General features: G+C 37.4%; 1 protein-coding gene across 6 annotated transcripts in view; it reads left to right on the top strand.

The window, feature by feature from the left end:
- The window catches only part of TAOK1 (TAO kinase 1), a 106910-nt gene that overhangs the window by 14835 nt on the left and 74922 nt on the right, over positions 1 to 17153 (top strand). For all 6 annotated transcript variants that reach the window (XM_014548248.1, XM_014548246.1, XM_014548247.1 and 3 more), the window contains one exon: positions 5500 to 5722. In XM_014548248.1, coding sequence (XP_014403734.1) covers positions 5591 to 5722 — 132 coding nt within the window. In that variant the 5' untranslated portion in view covers positions 5500 to 5590. The remainder of the gene's footprint in view (positions 1 to 5499; positions 5723 to 17153) is intronic.

Raw genomic sequence — 17153 nt, 5'->3', positions numbered from 1 at the left:
CCATTGATTCAACAGATGATGCTGAAAAGGAAAATTTTGCCATCAAATTTCTTAATAGTATTACTCCTTCGGGAATGCTGTGTCATAAATTAAAATTGAAAGTGGTGCAGTCATCATGCTATTGAGAAATCTTAATAATAAATGGGGTCTTTATAGTGGTACCAGATTTAACATTAACGAAGCTGAAGTATTAACAGGATCTGCAGAGGGAGAGGTTCTGATTCCAAGAATTGATTTGTCCCTGTCTGACACCAGCCTCCCATTTAAATTAATTCGACGACAGTTTCCGGTGATGCCAGCATTTGCGATGATTATTAATAAATCACAAGGACAAACTCTAGACAGAGTAGGAATATACCTACCTGAACCTGTTTTCACACATGGTCAGTTATATGTTGCTTTCTCTTGAGTTTGAAGAGCATGTGACATTACAGTTAAAGTTCTAAATACTTCATCACAAGGGAAATTAGTCAAGCACTCTGAAAGTGTTTTCACTCTTAATGTGGTGTGCAGGGAGATATTAGAATAAGTTTAATCACTTTATCAGTCATTGTTTGCATCACTGTTGTTTTTATATCATGTTTTTGTTATTTTCATATCATGTTTTTGTTGTTTTTATGCCATGCCTCTGTTGTTATATCCTTTTGTTACTGTTTATTTATTAATAAATTTACATATTATTTTCATATACATTTTACTAATTTCCTTTCATCTCTCACACTTCTATTATAGAGAAAGGGCAAATAGCAATATTAAAATATCTCTGCTAATTAATTCCCTTTTAATGTGCACGAATTTTGTGCACTGGGCTACTAGTTATGAATAAAGATGCTGTGTACAAATATTTTTGTGTGCCTGGTGCTTTCATTTCTTTTGAGTAAATGATAACTATTTAAGAAATTGTTCTATCATGTGTAAATGTTAATTTAACCTAATAAACTTCTTTTAAACTGTTTTCCAAAATGGTTATACCATTTTATACTCCCATCAGCAATGTAATGAGTTCCAGTTCCTCACGTTCATTTATCAAATTATGAAAATATCATGGAAAATAATACAAGAACAAATAAATAGTAATATAAGAATAAACTATGTATTTTGCATATTCACACCTATAAATCTACTTTTGCCCCACCCTATATTTTGTATAAGTAACTCTGGTATGGATTTCTTAAAATGGGATTTTTGTGTGAAATGGTAAATGCATATTGAATTTGCTAGATTTTTCTGGAATTTTCTCCAGAGTTTGTACTGTTTTTATATTACCACTACTAATGCATGAGAGAGCATATTTCTCTTCCACCCCACCATCAGCATGTGGTGAATTTTTGCCATTTTGATAGGTACAAAATGAAATCTTAATATAGTTTATTTTGTATTTCTCTTACTTTGAGTGCTGTTGAACAGTTTCATATATTTAATGGTTTCCTTTTTTTTCCTTTGAACTACCCATATCTCTGCCAGGTTATAGAAACTATATATTAAAGATATCAGGTTGTTGTCTTCTTTGTTTTTTCAAACATACTATGGGTATATCTTGAGTTGTGCATGTATTTAATAGTCTGTGTATTTTTATCCATTTTGCTGATGGGCTCACTGCATCAGGATTAGATAAATTTTTAAGAACTGATACATATTAGGTTATTAACCCTTTATAAACATAAGTTTCAAAGTTTTCCCAAATTCATTTGTCTTTTTGTTTAGACTCGCAGTGGTTCTCAACCTTCTGGCCCTTTAAATACAGTTCCTCATGTTGTGACCCAACCATAAAACTATTTTCATTGCTACTTCATAACTATAATGTTGCTACTGTTATGAATCATAATGTAAATATCTGATATGCAGGATGGTCTTAGGCAACCCCTGTGAAAGGGTCGTTCAACCGCCAAAGGGGTCGCGACCCACAGGTTGAGAACCGCTGGTTTAGAGTATCTTTTTCCATGATTCCTCAAGTTTTCTTTTTTTATCATTAAATATATCACTTTTTCCCTATTGTTTGGGATTTGGATCATAGGCATGTTTCCTCCCTAATCACAGAGGAACTTGATCATATTTCCTTCTAGTACTTGTATAATTTCATTTTCTTAATATATCTTTATTGATTTTAGACGAAGGGAGAGGGGTAGAGAGATAGAAACATCTATGAGAGAGAAACATTGATCAGCTGCCTTTTGCACACGCCCTATCGGGGATTGAGCCCGCAACCCAGGCATGTGCCCTGACTGGGAATTGAATTGGTGACTTCTTGGTTCATGGGTCAGTGCTCAACCACTGAGCCGCATCAGCCGTGCTAGTTTCATTTTTTATATTTGTATTTTTGACCCATATGTAATTGATGTTCAGTTTGAGGAACAAGTGTTATTTTATATATTTTTTTCCCTAAATAGCTATTGGTGTCTCCCAGCAACTCTTAATTATGTGAAATCTAATTTTTTATCATGGATTTGAGATGCAGCTTTAATCCATTTAGCAGTAATATTTATGTAATTGGTTCAGTGACTTCACTAAACATGAGACAGCTGCTTAAAAGTTACATAGGGGGCATAGGGCTATACTTTTTATAACTATAAAATGATAAAATTTTACACATTTCTTTTCCTTTAATTATATGATAAATTCCAAGGTACACATTCGTGGATTTTTTTTAACTTTCAGATTATTGATTTATTTGTCCTATTTTTATTATTGTACTGACGATGGTAATTTTGTGTTATCTTTTGGTATTTGGTAGAGCAAATGTTCTAATTTCCTCATTATTTCTTGTTTCTCTGATGTTTTGGATGGTGCTATCCTTATAAATTTACTCAGTCAACTATTAACTTTAATATTTTGCATATTATAGTCTTACTAGAGGCCCGGTGCATGAAATTCGTGCACGGGTAGGGTCCCTAGGCCTGGCTGGCAGTCAGGGCTGATCTGTGGGGAGACCAGTGGAGTGATTGGGGGCCCCCCACTGGCACCCAACTTGGCCAGCCTGGCACCACTCGCTCACTGGCCCTGCCCCCCACCGCTGCCGAAGGTTGCCTCCCTCTGTGAGGCGACCGGTGGGGCGATCGGGTGGCTCCACACTGGCACGTGCCTTGGCTGGCCTGAGGCCTGCAAGCTGGGGGCAGCTCCTGCATTGAGCGTCTGCCCTCTGGTGGTCAGTGCATGTCATAGTGACTGGTCGTTATGCCAGTCATTCAGCAGTTTGGTCGATTTGCATATTAGGCTTTTATTATATAGGATGATGTTTGTCTAGTAAATAATTGTGGAAATTGGATCATTGTTAGTGGTGATATAGAGAGAATAATTAAGTATTTCTTTGTAGTTCAACAAATATTTATGTAATATTAACTGTAGAAGGCAGGGTGTAGGACAGAGAGGCAATACGAAAATGAATGAGACACATTGTGCCTACCTGTCTAAGGGAGAGAGTTAAATAATTGCAATATAATGTAGTAAATACTGCAGGATTTTTTGAAGCATGAAGGGAGAGTGACCAGCTCTTCCTACTAGAGTTAAGGTTTTATGTTATATCTAAACCTTGAAAGGTTTTCAGTGGGAATTTCTTAAGCAGGTAAGAAAGGATATGGAACTTGAAAATTTTAATGTAAAATAAGGGTACAAAGTTATTAAATAAGGTCTTGAGTAACATTGAAAATTTTTTGTATAGGTAGATTATTAATTCCACTTTATATTGAATTTAGTCCAATCTCATTTTAGGAATGAGAAGTTAAGTGACTTTCCTATGGTCATATATTCTTGAAAGAACTGTAATTGAAGCACTTTGTTCCATGCAAATTCCAGAGCAGGGAAGTTGGTAAAAGTATATGGTGCAGCCTTGAAAGTATGTTAGAAATGGAATACAAATAACAATTAACAATACTGTTTTTATTGCAGTGCAGTGTTAATTTAGGGAGGGACAAAAGACATGTAAATGTGTATTATTTAGTTATGAAAGTTTTCTAGCAAGAAGTAAAATTGGTTCAGTGACTTCCTAAAAATGAGACAGCTGCTTAAAAGTTATATAGGGGGTCTCGGCCAGCATGGCTCAGTGGTTGAGCATCGACCTAAGAACCAGGAAGTCACAGTTCGATTCCCAGTCAGGGCACATGCACAGGTTGCAGACTTGATCCCCAGTGAGGGGTGTGCAGGAGGGAGCCGATCAATGATTCTCTTTCACTGATGTTTCTATCTCTCCCTCTCCCTCTCTGAATTCAATAAAAATACATTATGAAAAAAAGTTATATAGGGGACATGGGGAGAATTGGCTAGAACTTAATTTTCCTTAGAAGTCTAGTGAAATCAATTTTGGAGTTTTTTTCTTTAAATTGGTGAATTTAAGCAAGTTAAAATAGCTAACACAGTGGTTCTCAACCTTGGCTGCACATTAGAATCACCTGGGAATCTTTTTAAAATCCTGATTTCTGGGCCTCATCCTCCGGAAATTCTATTTCTTTGTTACTAATGTTGTGGCCTCACCCCATAACAAAGAAACAGAATTTCTGGAGGATGAGGCCCAGAAATTAGGATTTAAAAAAGATTCCCAGGTGATTCTAATGTGCAGCCAAGGCTGAGAACCACTGAGCTAACATTTAATGTAGTGCTTACTGTATCAGAATATTAATCTGTGCTTATATTTAATAACATTTAAACCTCACAACTACTGTATAAGTTATTCACTTTACAGATTAGGAAAATGAGGCTACCCAAGTCACAGTTTATAAATAGTGTTGTCAGGATTCATATCCTGGTAATATCATTCCAGAACCCAGCCTTTTAATTATGAGAGTCATTTTTAAAATTGGATAATAAGATACAAAGGAACTGGTAGCAGAACTACCAGGGAATTTACTGTAGTGTTTACTTATCTAATGAATCAGATATGTTAAAGGCCATATTTTGTATAAATCAGTTTTAGGGGGAACCAGTGTCTGTGTTAAATTTATTACTTTCTCCCATTGCATTTTTACTTTGGAATGTCTATATTAGAGTTGATTGAAAACTGGCATATAGTATCTGAAAGGAAAAGAAAGATAGCTTACTGAATTAAATATTTTGTGTATTTTCTTATATTTGAAGATCAGTAATAGACGGGATTCTTCTGTTTTTAGAAACGTACTATAGGTACATCTTGAGTTGTGCATGTTTTTAATAGTCTGTGTATTAAATTAATATTTATCTAATCCTCATTGCATCAGGATTAGATAAATATTTAAGTACTGATACAGAAAATCTTTCAAGATAAAAATATTTAACTTTAGAAGTGTAAGTATAGTATATACTTATATGCTAGATATAGTAGGAATTTTTTTTTTTTTTAAGCATCACAGGTGATTCAGATAATGAACCAGGTTTAGGAACTACTGTATTAGTAGGCCATACTTCCTTCTTAGTGAATTTCCAGACCTGAGATGATTTTTATATGGGCTGTTAGAAAATAATCTTACACTAATTATTCTTGGCAGCTTTTGCTTTCCCTGACTTTTTTCTTCTTCTCTCATTTCTCTACAATAGGTTATGCCAAAGTGGCTTCATTCATACAGATGAACCAAGGATTGGGATAGCAAGTACAAAATTAGAATTAAACAGCTGATTGCCCAGCAGGATGCCATCAACTAACAGAGCAGGCAGCCGGAAGGACCCTGAAATTGCAGAGCTCTTCTTCAAAGAAGATCCAGAGAAGCTCTTCACAGACCTCAGAGAAATTGGCCATGGAAGCTTTGGAGCAGTGTATTTTGTAAGTGTTAAAGGCTTACTGTCAGTGACCAGTAAGCCTTTATATTTACTTAATATCCAGTTCTGGCAGAGTAAAAAGCAATAATACAAAGAGATATAGGCCATAGTACATTTTATGGTCACTTGAGTAGATGTGTGTGTATAATATGAGAATAGTTTTATTTATTGAGCTTTTTGGATTATTGAGAAATGTGAAAGAATATTATTTTGCTTTACCTTACATGTTTAGAATTTTTTTGAAATATATTTTTACTAGAGGTCCGGTGTACGAAATTCGTGCACTTGGCGGCATGAAATTCATGCATTGGGGAGGGGGGTGTCCCTCATCCCAGCCTGCACCCTGTCCAATCTGGGACCTCTCAGGGGATGTCCAACTGCTGGTTTAGGCCCGATCCCACAGGCAGTTGAACATTTCTCTCACAATCTGGGACTGCTGGCTCCAAACCGCTCACCTGCCTGCCTGCCTGATCCCCCCCTACCACTCCCCTGCCAGCCTTATCAACACCTAACTGCTCCCCTGCCGGCCCGATCACACCCAACTGCCCTTGCCTGCCAGCCCGATTGCCCCCACTGCCCTCCCCTGCTGGCCTGATCGCCCCCAACTGCCCTCGCCTGCTGGCCCGATTGCCTCCAACTGCCCTCCCCTGCTGGCCCGATAGCCCCCAACTGCCCTCCCCTACCAACCTGGTTGCCCCTAACTGCCCTCCCCTGTAGGCCTGGGCCCCCCCAACTGCCCTCCCCTGCAGGCCCGGTCGCCCCCAACTGCCCTTTTCTTCTGGCCTGGTCGCCCCTAACTGCCCTCCCCTGCTGGTCTGATCACCCACAACTGCCCTCCCCTGCCGGCCATCTTGTGGCCATCTTGTGTGAGGGCATGATAGTCAATTTGCATATTACCTCTTTATTATATAGGATTGGTTTTAGAGAGAAAGGGAGACGGAGAGAGACATAGAAACATCAATGATGAGAGAGAGAATTATTGATCAGCTGCCTCCTGCACACCCCCTGCTGGGGATCGAGCCTGCATCCCGGGCGTGCACCTTAACTAGGAAACGAACCTTGATCTCCTGGTTCATAGGTTGACACTCAACCACTAAACCACATAGGCTGAGCACATGTTTAGAATTTTTAGCTCATTGTTTTATCACTTGTATTGCTATAGAATTAAACATTGCAGAACACTTGACTTCTGTAAAGTCCCATACAGAGTCAATTTTAGTGTTGTGAAAATGAAGGATTATTATTTGGCAGAAGGATATGAACCAGTATCTTTTTCTTAGTGTGTATGTGTGTACTTTATGCTAAAAAGAAATCAAATAACAATTTTTAAGTGTATAGTTTGTGGCATTCATTATACTCACAATGTTGTACAGCCATTACCACTATTGATTTTCAAAATTTTTCATTACCTCAAACAGAAACTCTGTATCTATTAGCAATACAAATTTCCCCCTCCACCCAGCCCCTGGTAACCTCTAATATACTTTTTCTCTATAATTTGCCTATTTTAATATTTGATATAAATGGAATCATATGATACTTGTTACTTTCATGTGTAGCTTATATCACTTACAGTGGTTAGCATCTCTTCACGGGTCATCCATGTTGTAACATCTATTAGTAGTTCATTCCTTTCTATAGCTGAATAATATTCCACTGTGTGTATATACTATGGTTTGTTTATCTGTTCATCTATTAGTAGACACTAGATTGTGTCCACCTTTTGGCTATTGTGAATAAATGCTACAGTGAACTTTGGCATACAATTATTTCATTCCCTGTTTTTAAATTTTGCTGTGTTCCTAAGAGTGAAAATATCAGATCACATGTAATACTATGTTTAAGTTTTTGAGGGAATGCCAAACTACATCATAGTGTCTGCACTGTTTCCATTACCACCAGCATGTAGCAGAGTTCCAATTACTCTATATCAGTGATGGCAAACCTTTTGAGCTCGGCGTGTCAGCTTTTTGAAAAACCCTAACTTAACTCTGGTGCCGTGTCACATATAGAAATTTTTTGATATTTGCAACCATAGTAAAACAAAGACTTATATTTTTTATATTTATTTTATATATTTAAATGCCATTTATCAAAGAAAAATCAACCAAAAAAAAATGAGTTTGCGTGTCAGAGGTGACATAGGTGTCATAGGTTCGCCATCACTGCTCTATATCCTCGCAAATGCCTATTTTCTTTTATTTTGATTGTAGCCTTCCTAGTAGGTGTGAAGAGGTATCTTGTGGTTTTGATTTGCATTTCCCTAATGACTAATAATGTTCAGCATCTTTTCATGTGCTTATTGGCCATTTATATATCTTAGGAGAAATGTCTATTTAAGTCCTTTTCCCATTTTTTTAAAGTTAGGGTTTTGTCTTTGTTGTTGATGCCTCAGGGTTCTTTATGTATTCTTTTTTTAAATTTTTTTATAACAATATATATTTTTTTATTTTTTAAAAATATATTTTATTGATTTTTTACAGAGAGGAAGGGAGAGGGATAGAGAGTTAGAAACATCAATGAGAGAGAAACATCGATCAGCTGCCTCCTGCACATCTCCTACTGGGGATGTGCCCGCAACCCAGGTACATGCCCTTGACCGGAATCGAACCTGGGACCCTTGAGTCCACAGGCCGACACTCTATCCACTGAGCCAAACCAGTTAGGGCTACCACATCTTCTTTATCCATTTGTCTATCGATGGACATTCAGGCTGCTTTCATATCTTGGCTAGTGTAAGTAATATTGCAGTGAACCTAGGGTGTGATCATATAGGTGTGTTTATTTCTGGATCCTCTCTTCTGTTCGTTGTTCTATATGTCTGTTTTTATGCCAGTATCATGCTGCTTTGATTACTATAGCCTTGTAGTATTTTTTGATATCAGGTAACATGCTACCTTCAATTATGTTCTTTCTCAAGATTGCTCTGCTTTAGCTATTTGGGGTCTTTTGTGGTTCCATGTGAATTTTATGGTTACTTGTTCTAGTTCTGTGAAAAATGCCATTGGTATTTTAATAGGGATTGCATTGAATCTTCAGATTGCTTTAGGTAGTATGAACATTTTAATGATGTTCATTCTTATGAGCACCGTATTATCCTTCCATTTATATCCTCTTTAATTTCTTTCTTCAGTATCTTTTAGTTTCTGAGAACAGGTCCTTTACCTCCTTGGTTAAATTTATTCCTAGGTATTTTATTCTTTTTGATGCAATTGTAAATGGGATTGTTTTGTTCATTTCTCTTTCTAATAGTTCATTATTGATGTCTTAAAATGCAACCAATTTCTAAATATTAATTTTGTGTCTTGTTACTTAATGAATTAATTTATTAGCTCTACTAGTTTTATGGCAGAATCTTGAGTATATATATATAGTATCATGTCTACTGCAAATAATGACAGTTTTACTTCTACTTTTTCAATTGAGATACCTCTTATTTTGTTTTCTTGTCTCATTGCTGTGGCTAGGCCTTCTAATACTGTGCTAAAATGGTGAGAGTGGACATCCTTGCCTTGTTCCTGATCTTAAAGAAAAAGCTTTCAGCTTTTCAGCTTTTCACTGAGTATATTAGCTATGGGTTTGTCATATATGGCCTTTATTATATTGAGATATGTTCTCGCTGTCCCCAATTTGCTGACAGTTTTTTATCATAAAAGGATGTTGGATTTTGTCAAATGTTTTTTCTGCATCTATTGATAAGATCATATGATTTTTTAAAAATCCTCACCTGAGGATATTTCCTCCATTGGTTTCTAGAGAGAGTGGAAGGGAAAGAGGAGGGCAAGAGAGAGAGAGAAACACCAACGTGAGAGAGACACACCGATCAGCTGCCTCCTGCACGCACCCCTGCTGGGGCTGGGGAACCTGGAACCAAGGTACATGTCCTTGACCAGGAATCGAACCCTTGACTCTTCGGTCCATGGGCCGATGCACTCTAACCACTGAGTATAACTGGCCAGGGCTGATTATATGATTTTTATTCTTCATTTTGTTGATGTTGTGTAGCACATTAATTTGATTTGCAGGTATTGAACCAACCTTGCATCCTAGGAATAAATATCACTTGATCATGGTGTATGAACTTTTTAATATTGCTGAGTTTGATTTGCTATTATTTTGTTGAGGTTTTTGTATCTATGTTTATCAGGGATATTGGCCTATCATTTTATTTTTTTGTAGTGACTTTGTCCGGTCTTGGTATCAGGGTAGTACTGGCCTTCTAAATTGAGTTTGTGAGCCTTCCTTCCTCTTCAGTTTTTTGGAATAGTTTGAGAAGGATAGGTATTAATTCTTCTTTGAATGTTTGGTCAAATTTATCTGTGAAACCTCTGGTCAAGGGCTTTTGCTTGTTGGAAGTTATTATTATTATTATTATTATTACAGATTCGATTTTGTTAGTAGTTATTGGTCTGTTCAGATTTTCTGTTTCTTCCCAATTTAACCATGGAAGATTGTGTGTTTCTAAAAATATATCCAGCCCTAGCTGGTTTGGCTCAGTGGATAGAGTGTCAGCCTGTGGACTGAAGGATCCCACGTTCGACGGTCAAGGGGGGCACATGCCTGAGTTGTGGGCTTGATCCCCAATAGGGGGCATGCAAGAGGCAGCCAATCAATGATTCTCTGTCATCATTGATGTTTTAATCCAGTGGTTCTCAACCTTCCTAATGCCGAGACCCTTTAATACAGTTCCTCATGTTGTGGTGACCCCCAACCATAAAATTATTTTCGTTGCTACTTCATAATGAAGTTTTGCTACTGTTATGAATCGTAATGTAAATATCTGATATGCAGGATGTATTTTCATTGTTCGTGACCCACAGGTTGAGAACCGCTGTCTCTCTCTCCTCCTTTCCTCTCTGAAATCAATAAAAGTATATTTAAAAAATATAAAAATATATCCATTTCTTACAGGTTGTTCAATCTGTTGACATGTAATTGTTTGTATTATTTCCTTATATTTCTGTGGTGTCGGCTTTCACTTGTTCATTTGTGATTTTATTTGAGCCTTCTCTTCTTTTTTTCTTGATGATTTGCAAATATTTTCTCCCATTCCATATATTGCTTTTCACTTTGCTGATTCTTTCTTTTGCTGTACAGAGCTTTCAATTTGAGGTAGTCCCACTTACTTATTTTTGTTTGTGTTGCTTGTGCTTTGGGTGTCATATTCAGAAAATTGCTCCCAAGACCAGTGTCAAAGAGTTTTTTTCTCTATCTTATCGTTGTTTTCATTGAAGTGTTTTACATATTTATATGTGATGCAGTCACTAATATAGCTGGGCATAAGTTTATTGTTTTCTATTTGATTTCTGTTTGTCCTGTCTGTTCTTCCTTTATTCCTCCTCTTTCTTGTCATCTTTTGAATTAGTCAAGTATATATTGTTATTTTTGTTTTAAAGTATAGGTTTTATTATTATTCACATATGAGGAAGCCAACAGGTCAGGTAGTAACTGCCATTGAAAGATAGTTTGTGCTCTGGCCACTGTGGCTCAGTGGAAGAGCCTCAGCTCATGCACTGAAGGGTTACAGGTTTGGTTCCTGGTCAAAGACAGTACTTGGGTTGCAGATTCGTTCCCAGTGTGTGTGGGAGGCAACCAATTGATGTCTCTTTCTCACATCGATGTTTCTCTTTCTATATCCTCCTACCCCTTTCCACTCTCTCTAAACATCTCCTCGGGTGAGGATTAACAGTAAAAAAGAAAAGAATAGATATTTTGTAAAACTCACAGATCCCAAGGAAAGGAAGTATATCATGCCAAAAGGGGGACACATGAAGTACTGGTTTAGTTGAGGAGGCAGAGGAATCAAGGGAAATACATGGGCAAGAACCTTTATTGTGATTTCTGTGGGAAGGAACGGGAGTGGCAGGAGTATAGAGGCTGTCCCTAGTTGTCCATTACTTGGCCTATGCCGATTAGATCGGGAGATGGGGGTTCAGAGTGCGAGTCATTGAAGATACCGGCTCTGGATTGGTGATTTGTATATGTAAGATGTGCTTGTTTACTCTCTCTAGTCTAGAGTCTAGGAATTAGCCAAACCTGGGAATGGCAGACTTTTTTGTTAGCAAGGCCCCAGATGTCAAATTATAGTACACAAAAAGACATGAGTAATATAAGTTTTAACTCTATTAACCTTTTGATAATGTATTTTTATTATTCTGTTACCATAGCGATTATAATGGATATATTCTTGATTTACTTTAGTTAAATTGGCACTTTTACCACTTCTCAAATACTAATGTAAAAAATGCTTAGTATTTCAACTCTGTCTTTCAGCTTTCTTTTTGCAATTTTTCTTGTATATCTTACTTCTAAAATATTTATTGGGTTCCCATTTTGTTTGCTTTTTAATAAGTCTCTGGCAACTCCAACATCTGAATCCCCATTGGGTCTGTTTATATTTTTAGTTTTTCCCTTTTCAGTATTTGGTCCATTTTTTAGAATGACATAATTTCTTAAAAATATACTTTTATTGATTTCAGAGAGCCAGGGAGAGGGAAAAAGAGAGAGAGAGACATCAAGGATGAGAGAATCATTGATTTGGCTGCCTCCTGCACGCCCCCTACTGGGGATTGAGCTCGCAAACAAGGCATGTGCCCTGAGGAGGAATCGAACTCTGACTTCCTAGTTCATAGGTCGATGCTCAACCACTAAGACATGCCAGCTGAGCTGCATGACATAATTTTTGATTGCTTCATTATAAAGGAGAATTTGTAGATGTTTTGAATGATGTTATTTTTCTTAAAAACAGTTGTTGTTATTATTATTTTGGCAAGCTGATAAAATACTGGTGAATCACTTTGAGAGGCTTTGTTTTAACCTATGTTAGGGCTAGTTGACATCAGTTTTCCCTTATTACTAGGCCTTGGCCCTTATTCTTTTCTTTTTTTAAATTTTTAAATTGTTTATTTTTATTGATTTCAGAGAGGAAGGGAGAGGGAGAGAGATAGAAACATCAATGATGAGAGCGAATCGTTGATTGGCTGTCTCCTGCACACCCCCTACTGGGGATCGAGCCCGCAACCCACGCATGTGCCCTTGAGCAGAATCGAACCCGGGACCCTTCAGTCCACAGGCTGATGCTCTGTCCACTGAGCCAAACCAGCTAGGGCCTTGGCCCTTATTCTTAAAGCATGGCTCTTCTGGAATCCCAACTGAATTTCAAGGCTCAACCATTTTAGTGGGTTTGAATTCCCACCTCCATCTCTCTAGCTCTTCTTGTCTTCTGAAAGCTCTGTTATCTCTTTCGTTTTCCAGCTGCCTGTTTTTTGCTGAGTTTCTGGGAGTCTTATGCAGATACATACTTGGGAGTTTACTATTTACTTTGCAGATTTTTGAGCTGCTTTTCAGCTGTCTTTTCTAAGATTGTGCCTTTTAAATTCCAGCTACTTTGGAAGCTCCTGTCTTTGGCCTCTGTCTCCTTGGACTCTTTTCCTGTACAACAAATTCAGGCATGAAGCTGGAATAAATTTACAGCTCACTTTATATACTGTTCTTCTCTGAAGGATTCTAGTCTCTAAAGTCTTGCCTGCATGTGTTGCTCTCTGATAGTTTCATATAATTGTTTTACATAGATGCCTGCTTTATGGTTAATTTGGGCTTTAGGAATTGTCTAGCACAGGCATCATGGCAAGAATTAGTATTGAAATTTCCTTTAGTTAATATTATTTGCATGGACTTTTCATATGTCCTTCTGTAAAAATATGTGTTTTTGGAGTTTTGGTCTTTCATTGTTACTGTTGAAAAGTATAACATTTCAGTAGGCTCTCTTTAGACCTTTCCAAATAATCTATCTAGTGGGGGAAGTAATATTATTGTCCTTTTCCTTTCATTAAAGGGACTGAATTAAATCACATATCAGCAAAATACCAGTGGTTTAACATTTTAAAATAAAACTATAAAAATTGGATTATCCCAAATCCAGAACTTGTCAGTAGTCTTTGTTGAAGTGTATGATGGTGTAGTTATGTTTTGAGTTAAGGTTGTAGTGGGAACTAAGGATATGATCAGAGAAAGGTAAAAAAGAAACACAAGTGATGACTCTCGAAGAGAGCCTCCTCCACTATACTAAAAAATGTGAGCCTTATTCTGAAGTCTCGAGGGAAGTGAGGTACAACAGAAATACTGTCTTTCCATTTGTGATATAGAAAGTTTATTCTTACTGCAGTGTGGAGAAAAGATTGCATGTGCCAAAAATCAAAGAAGAAAGACTGTTTATGAAGCTTTTGTAATAATTTAGGAAAGAAATGCTGAGGGCTTAAACTAGATATTGACAGTGAGGGTGCAGAGGTGAAAACACATTTAAAAGTTTAAATTGATAGCATCAAGAGAACTTGCTTTTCTAACAAGGTAAGAAGGTGCACATTGTATTTCCTCACCCATGGAATAGAATTTTGGGGGGTGCGTGATTCGCTAGTGCTTGGACCTTCTTATGCGATAGTTTCTGGGTTGTTTTACCCAGGCTGGATTATTTCAGAGAGCTGTGGTTAATAGAGGATGTCTCATAGTCCCAGAAGTAAGGATTTAACCGGGGCAACAAAAGCAAATTAGTGTAAGCTAGTTATCAGGAGCTGGCTTTGGAAAGACCTGGTGATTAAACACAATGTTCATGATCCTGGATTGGAAAAAATTCCTATAAAGGATATTACTGAGATAGCTTGTGAAATTTGAATACGGACTATATATATATTGGATAATAGTGTTATATCAATGCTAAGTTTCCTAAATTTGATAATTGTACTGTGGTTATTCAAGAGAATGTTGTTATTCTCGAGAGATATATGAACAAGTATTTTGGAACTAAGAGTGAGAATGTCTACTCATATCCTCTTCAATAATAAAATAATGATAATGTAGTGATAACATTATATATGTTGAGATAGAGAGTCTAAAAGCAAATGTGGCAAAATGTTAACCAAGGATTATTCTATGGTAAGAGTTGGAAACAGCCTGTGAACTGTTTTGCTCAGCTTTCAAACTAAGAATGGTTTTTACATTGAAAAAAGAATAAGGATATGCAACAGAAAAAGAAGACCATGTATTTGGCTCATAAAGCCTAAAATTTTTAATATCTCGCTCTTTATATAAAAAGTTACTGACTTCTGACCTAGTGGCAGGCGTAAAGGTTCACCGTGCTATATCAACTTAGCATCATGCCTGACAGATTTGTATAATAAAATGAGGGAGGGAAACAAAACAAAAAGCTGACTTAGGAAGTTAGGAAATTTAGGCTCAGGTTAGGACAACCCCAGGTATACTGCATGAAAGCATAGAGAAGGAGTCTAGGGCAACTGCTCTGAGCAGGTGTTTTCTGTTAACTGTCTCGATGTCTGGGAAACAGTGCACCATGTAGATGAGTAAATTTTGAATGTAGCCCAGAATTGAATATTTTTGCTGTAATTCCATTTCTAAGTCACCAACCTTTGTATTTTGTGGTATCAAATAAACCCATGTGGGAGTGTGTTTATGTGTTTCATGCGTGAGTATATGTGCATGAATGTGTGCTTCTGTATTTATGTTTCTTTTCACCTTAACAGGGCTAAATGTGCAGTGTCTGTCTATAGTGTATAAGGAGGAAAGAACCTCTTGTCAAATTTTTTATATTAATAGTTCTTATAACATATCTCTGAATTTTCATTAATTGGCAGTAGGGATCGAATTAAATTTAAAAATACTCTTAATTGAGCCAGCTCTGGTGGCTATCTCATCAACAAAGTTAATCAAGGACTTGTAGCTTAAGTATTTGAAACCAGAGTCAGATGTCTAAAAGTATCCCTATCTAGATTGCCAGGAAGATAAACATTCTCTTTTATTTTCCAATACCTTAAATAGAACCAACGTGATGTCAATAGATGGGCCACAGAACAGTGGCCTGGGAAACAGGTAGCTTGCCAATAAATGTGGCAGATCTTGTATGATTATAGCGCGAAGTCATGTATTTATTTTATGAAAGTTTTTTTCTTCATTTATAAATTTTCTTTTTTTAAAATTAAATCTTTATTGTTCAGATTATTATATTTGTTCCTCTTTTTTTCCCCCCATAACTCCCCTCCTTCCAGCTCCCACCCCACCCTCCGCCCTCACTCCCCACCCACTGTCCTCATCCATAGGTGCACGATTTTTGTCCAGTCTCTTCCCGCATCTCCCACACCCCTTTTCCCCCCAAGAATAGTTAGTCCGTTCCCTTTCTATGTCCCTGATTCTATTATAATCACCAGTTCATTCTGTACATCAGGTTATTTATTCACTTGATTCTTAGATTCACTTGTTGATAGATGCATATTTGTTGTTCATAATTTGTATCTTTACCTTTTTCTTCTTCCTCTTCTTAAAGGATACCTTTCAGCATTTCATATAATACTGGTTTGGTGGTGATGAACTCCTTTAGCTTTTCCTTATCTGTGAAGCTCTTTATCTGACCTTCAATTCTGAATGATAGCTTTGCTGGATAAAGTAATCTTGGTTGTAGGTTCTTGCTATTCATCACTTTGAATATTTCTTGCCACTCCCTTCTGGCCTGCAAAGTTTCTGTTGAGAAATCAGCTGACAGTCGTATGGGTACTCCCTTATAGGTAACTGACTTTTTTTCTCTTGCTGCTTTTAAGATTCTCTCTTTGTCTTTTGCTCTTGGCATTTTAATTATGATGTGTCTTGGTGTGGTCCTCTTTGGATTCCTTTTGTTTGGGGTTCTCTGCGCTTCCTGGACTTGGAAGTCTATTTCTTTCACCAAGTAGGGGAAGTTTTCTGTCATTATTTCTTCAAATAGGTTTTCAATATCTTGCCCTCTCTCTTCTTCTGGTACCCCTATAATTCTGATGTTGGTACGCTTGAAGCTGTCCCAGAGGCTCCTTACACTATCTTCGTATTTTTGGATTCTTTTTTCATTTTGCTTTTCCGGTTGGGTGTTTCTCGCTTCTTCGCATTTCGAATCTTTGACTTGATTCTTGCGCTCCTCTGGTCTGCTGTTGGGAGTCTGTATAATATTCTTTATTTCAGTCAGTGTATGCTTACTTTCTAGATGGTCCTTTATCACACCATCGAGGGTCTCATTAGATTTCCTGTACATCTCATCAAGTTTATCGACAGACTCTAGAAGCCTCTTGAGAGACCTCAAAAGTGTGGTTCTGAACTCAATATCCTCCCTTGATAGTTTTGTCCTGTTTCTTTGTCTCCGCATTTTTTACGCTTTCTTGGTACACCCCCTAGTGGTCTTTGTGCGCAGTCTTGTTCTAGTTGAGCCTTGATTGTTGTAGTTAATACTAGAGGGATTTGACCACCAGGCCGACTGGCTGTGTGAATCAGCTGTGTCTGCCGCGGAAAACTTCTGTCCTCTGGGGAGGTGCTAATCTAGCCTTTGCCTGAGGCGATCTGGCAAATGGCTCTGCGCAGGGCTTGGGCGGGGCGGGATCAACAGGGCGGGTGGAGGGAGCAGTTATGGC

This window comes from Myotis brandtii, unplaced genomic scaffold, assembly GCF_000412655.1.
Source record: "Myotis brandtii unplaced genomic scaffold, ASM41265v1 scaffold50, whole genome shotgun sequence".
Taxonomy (NCBI): Eukaryota; Metazoa; Chordata; class Mammalia; order Chiroptera; family Vespertilionidae; genus Myotis; species Myotis brandtii.
The sequence above is the reverse complement of the archived record's forward strand: the minus strand, read 5'-3'. Positions and strand labels throughout refer to the sequence as shown.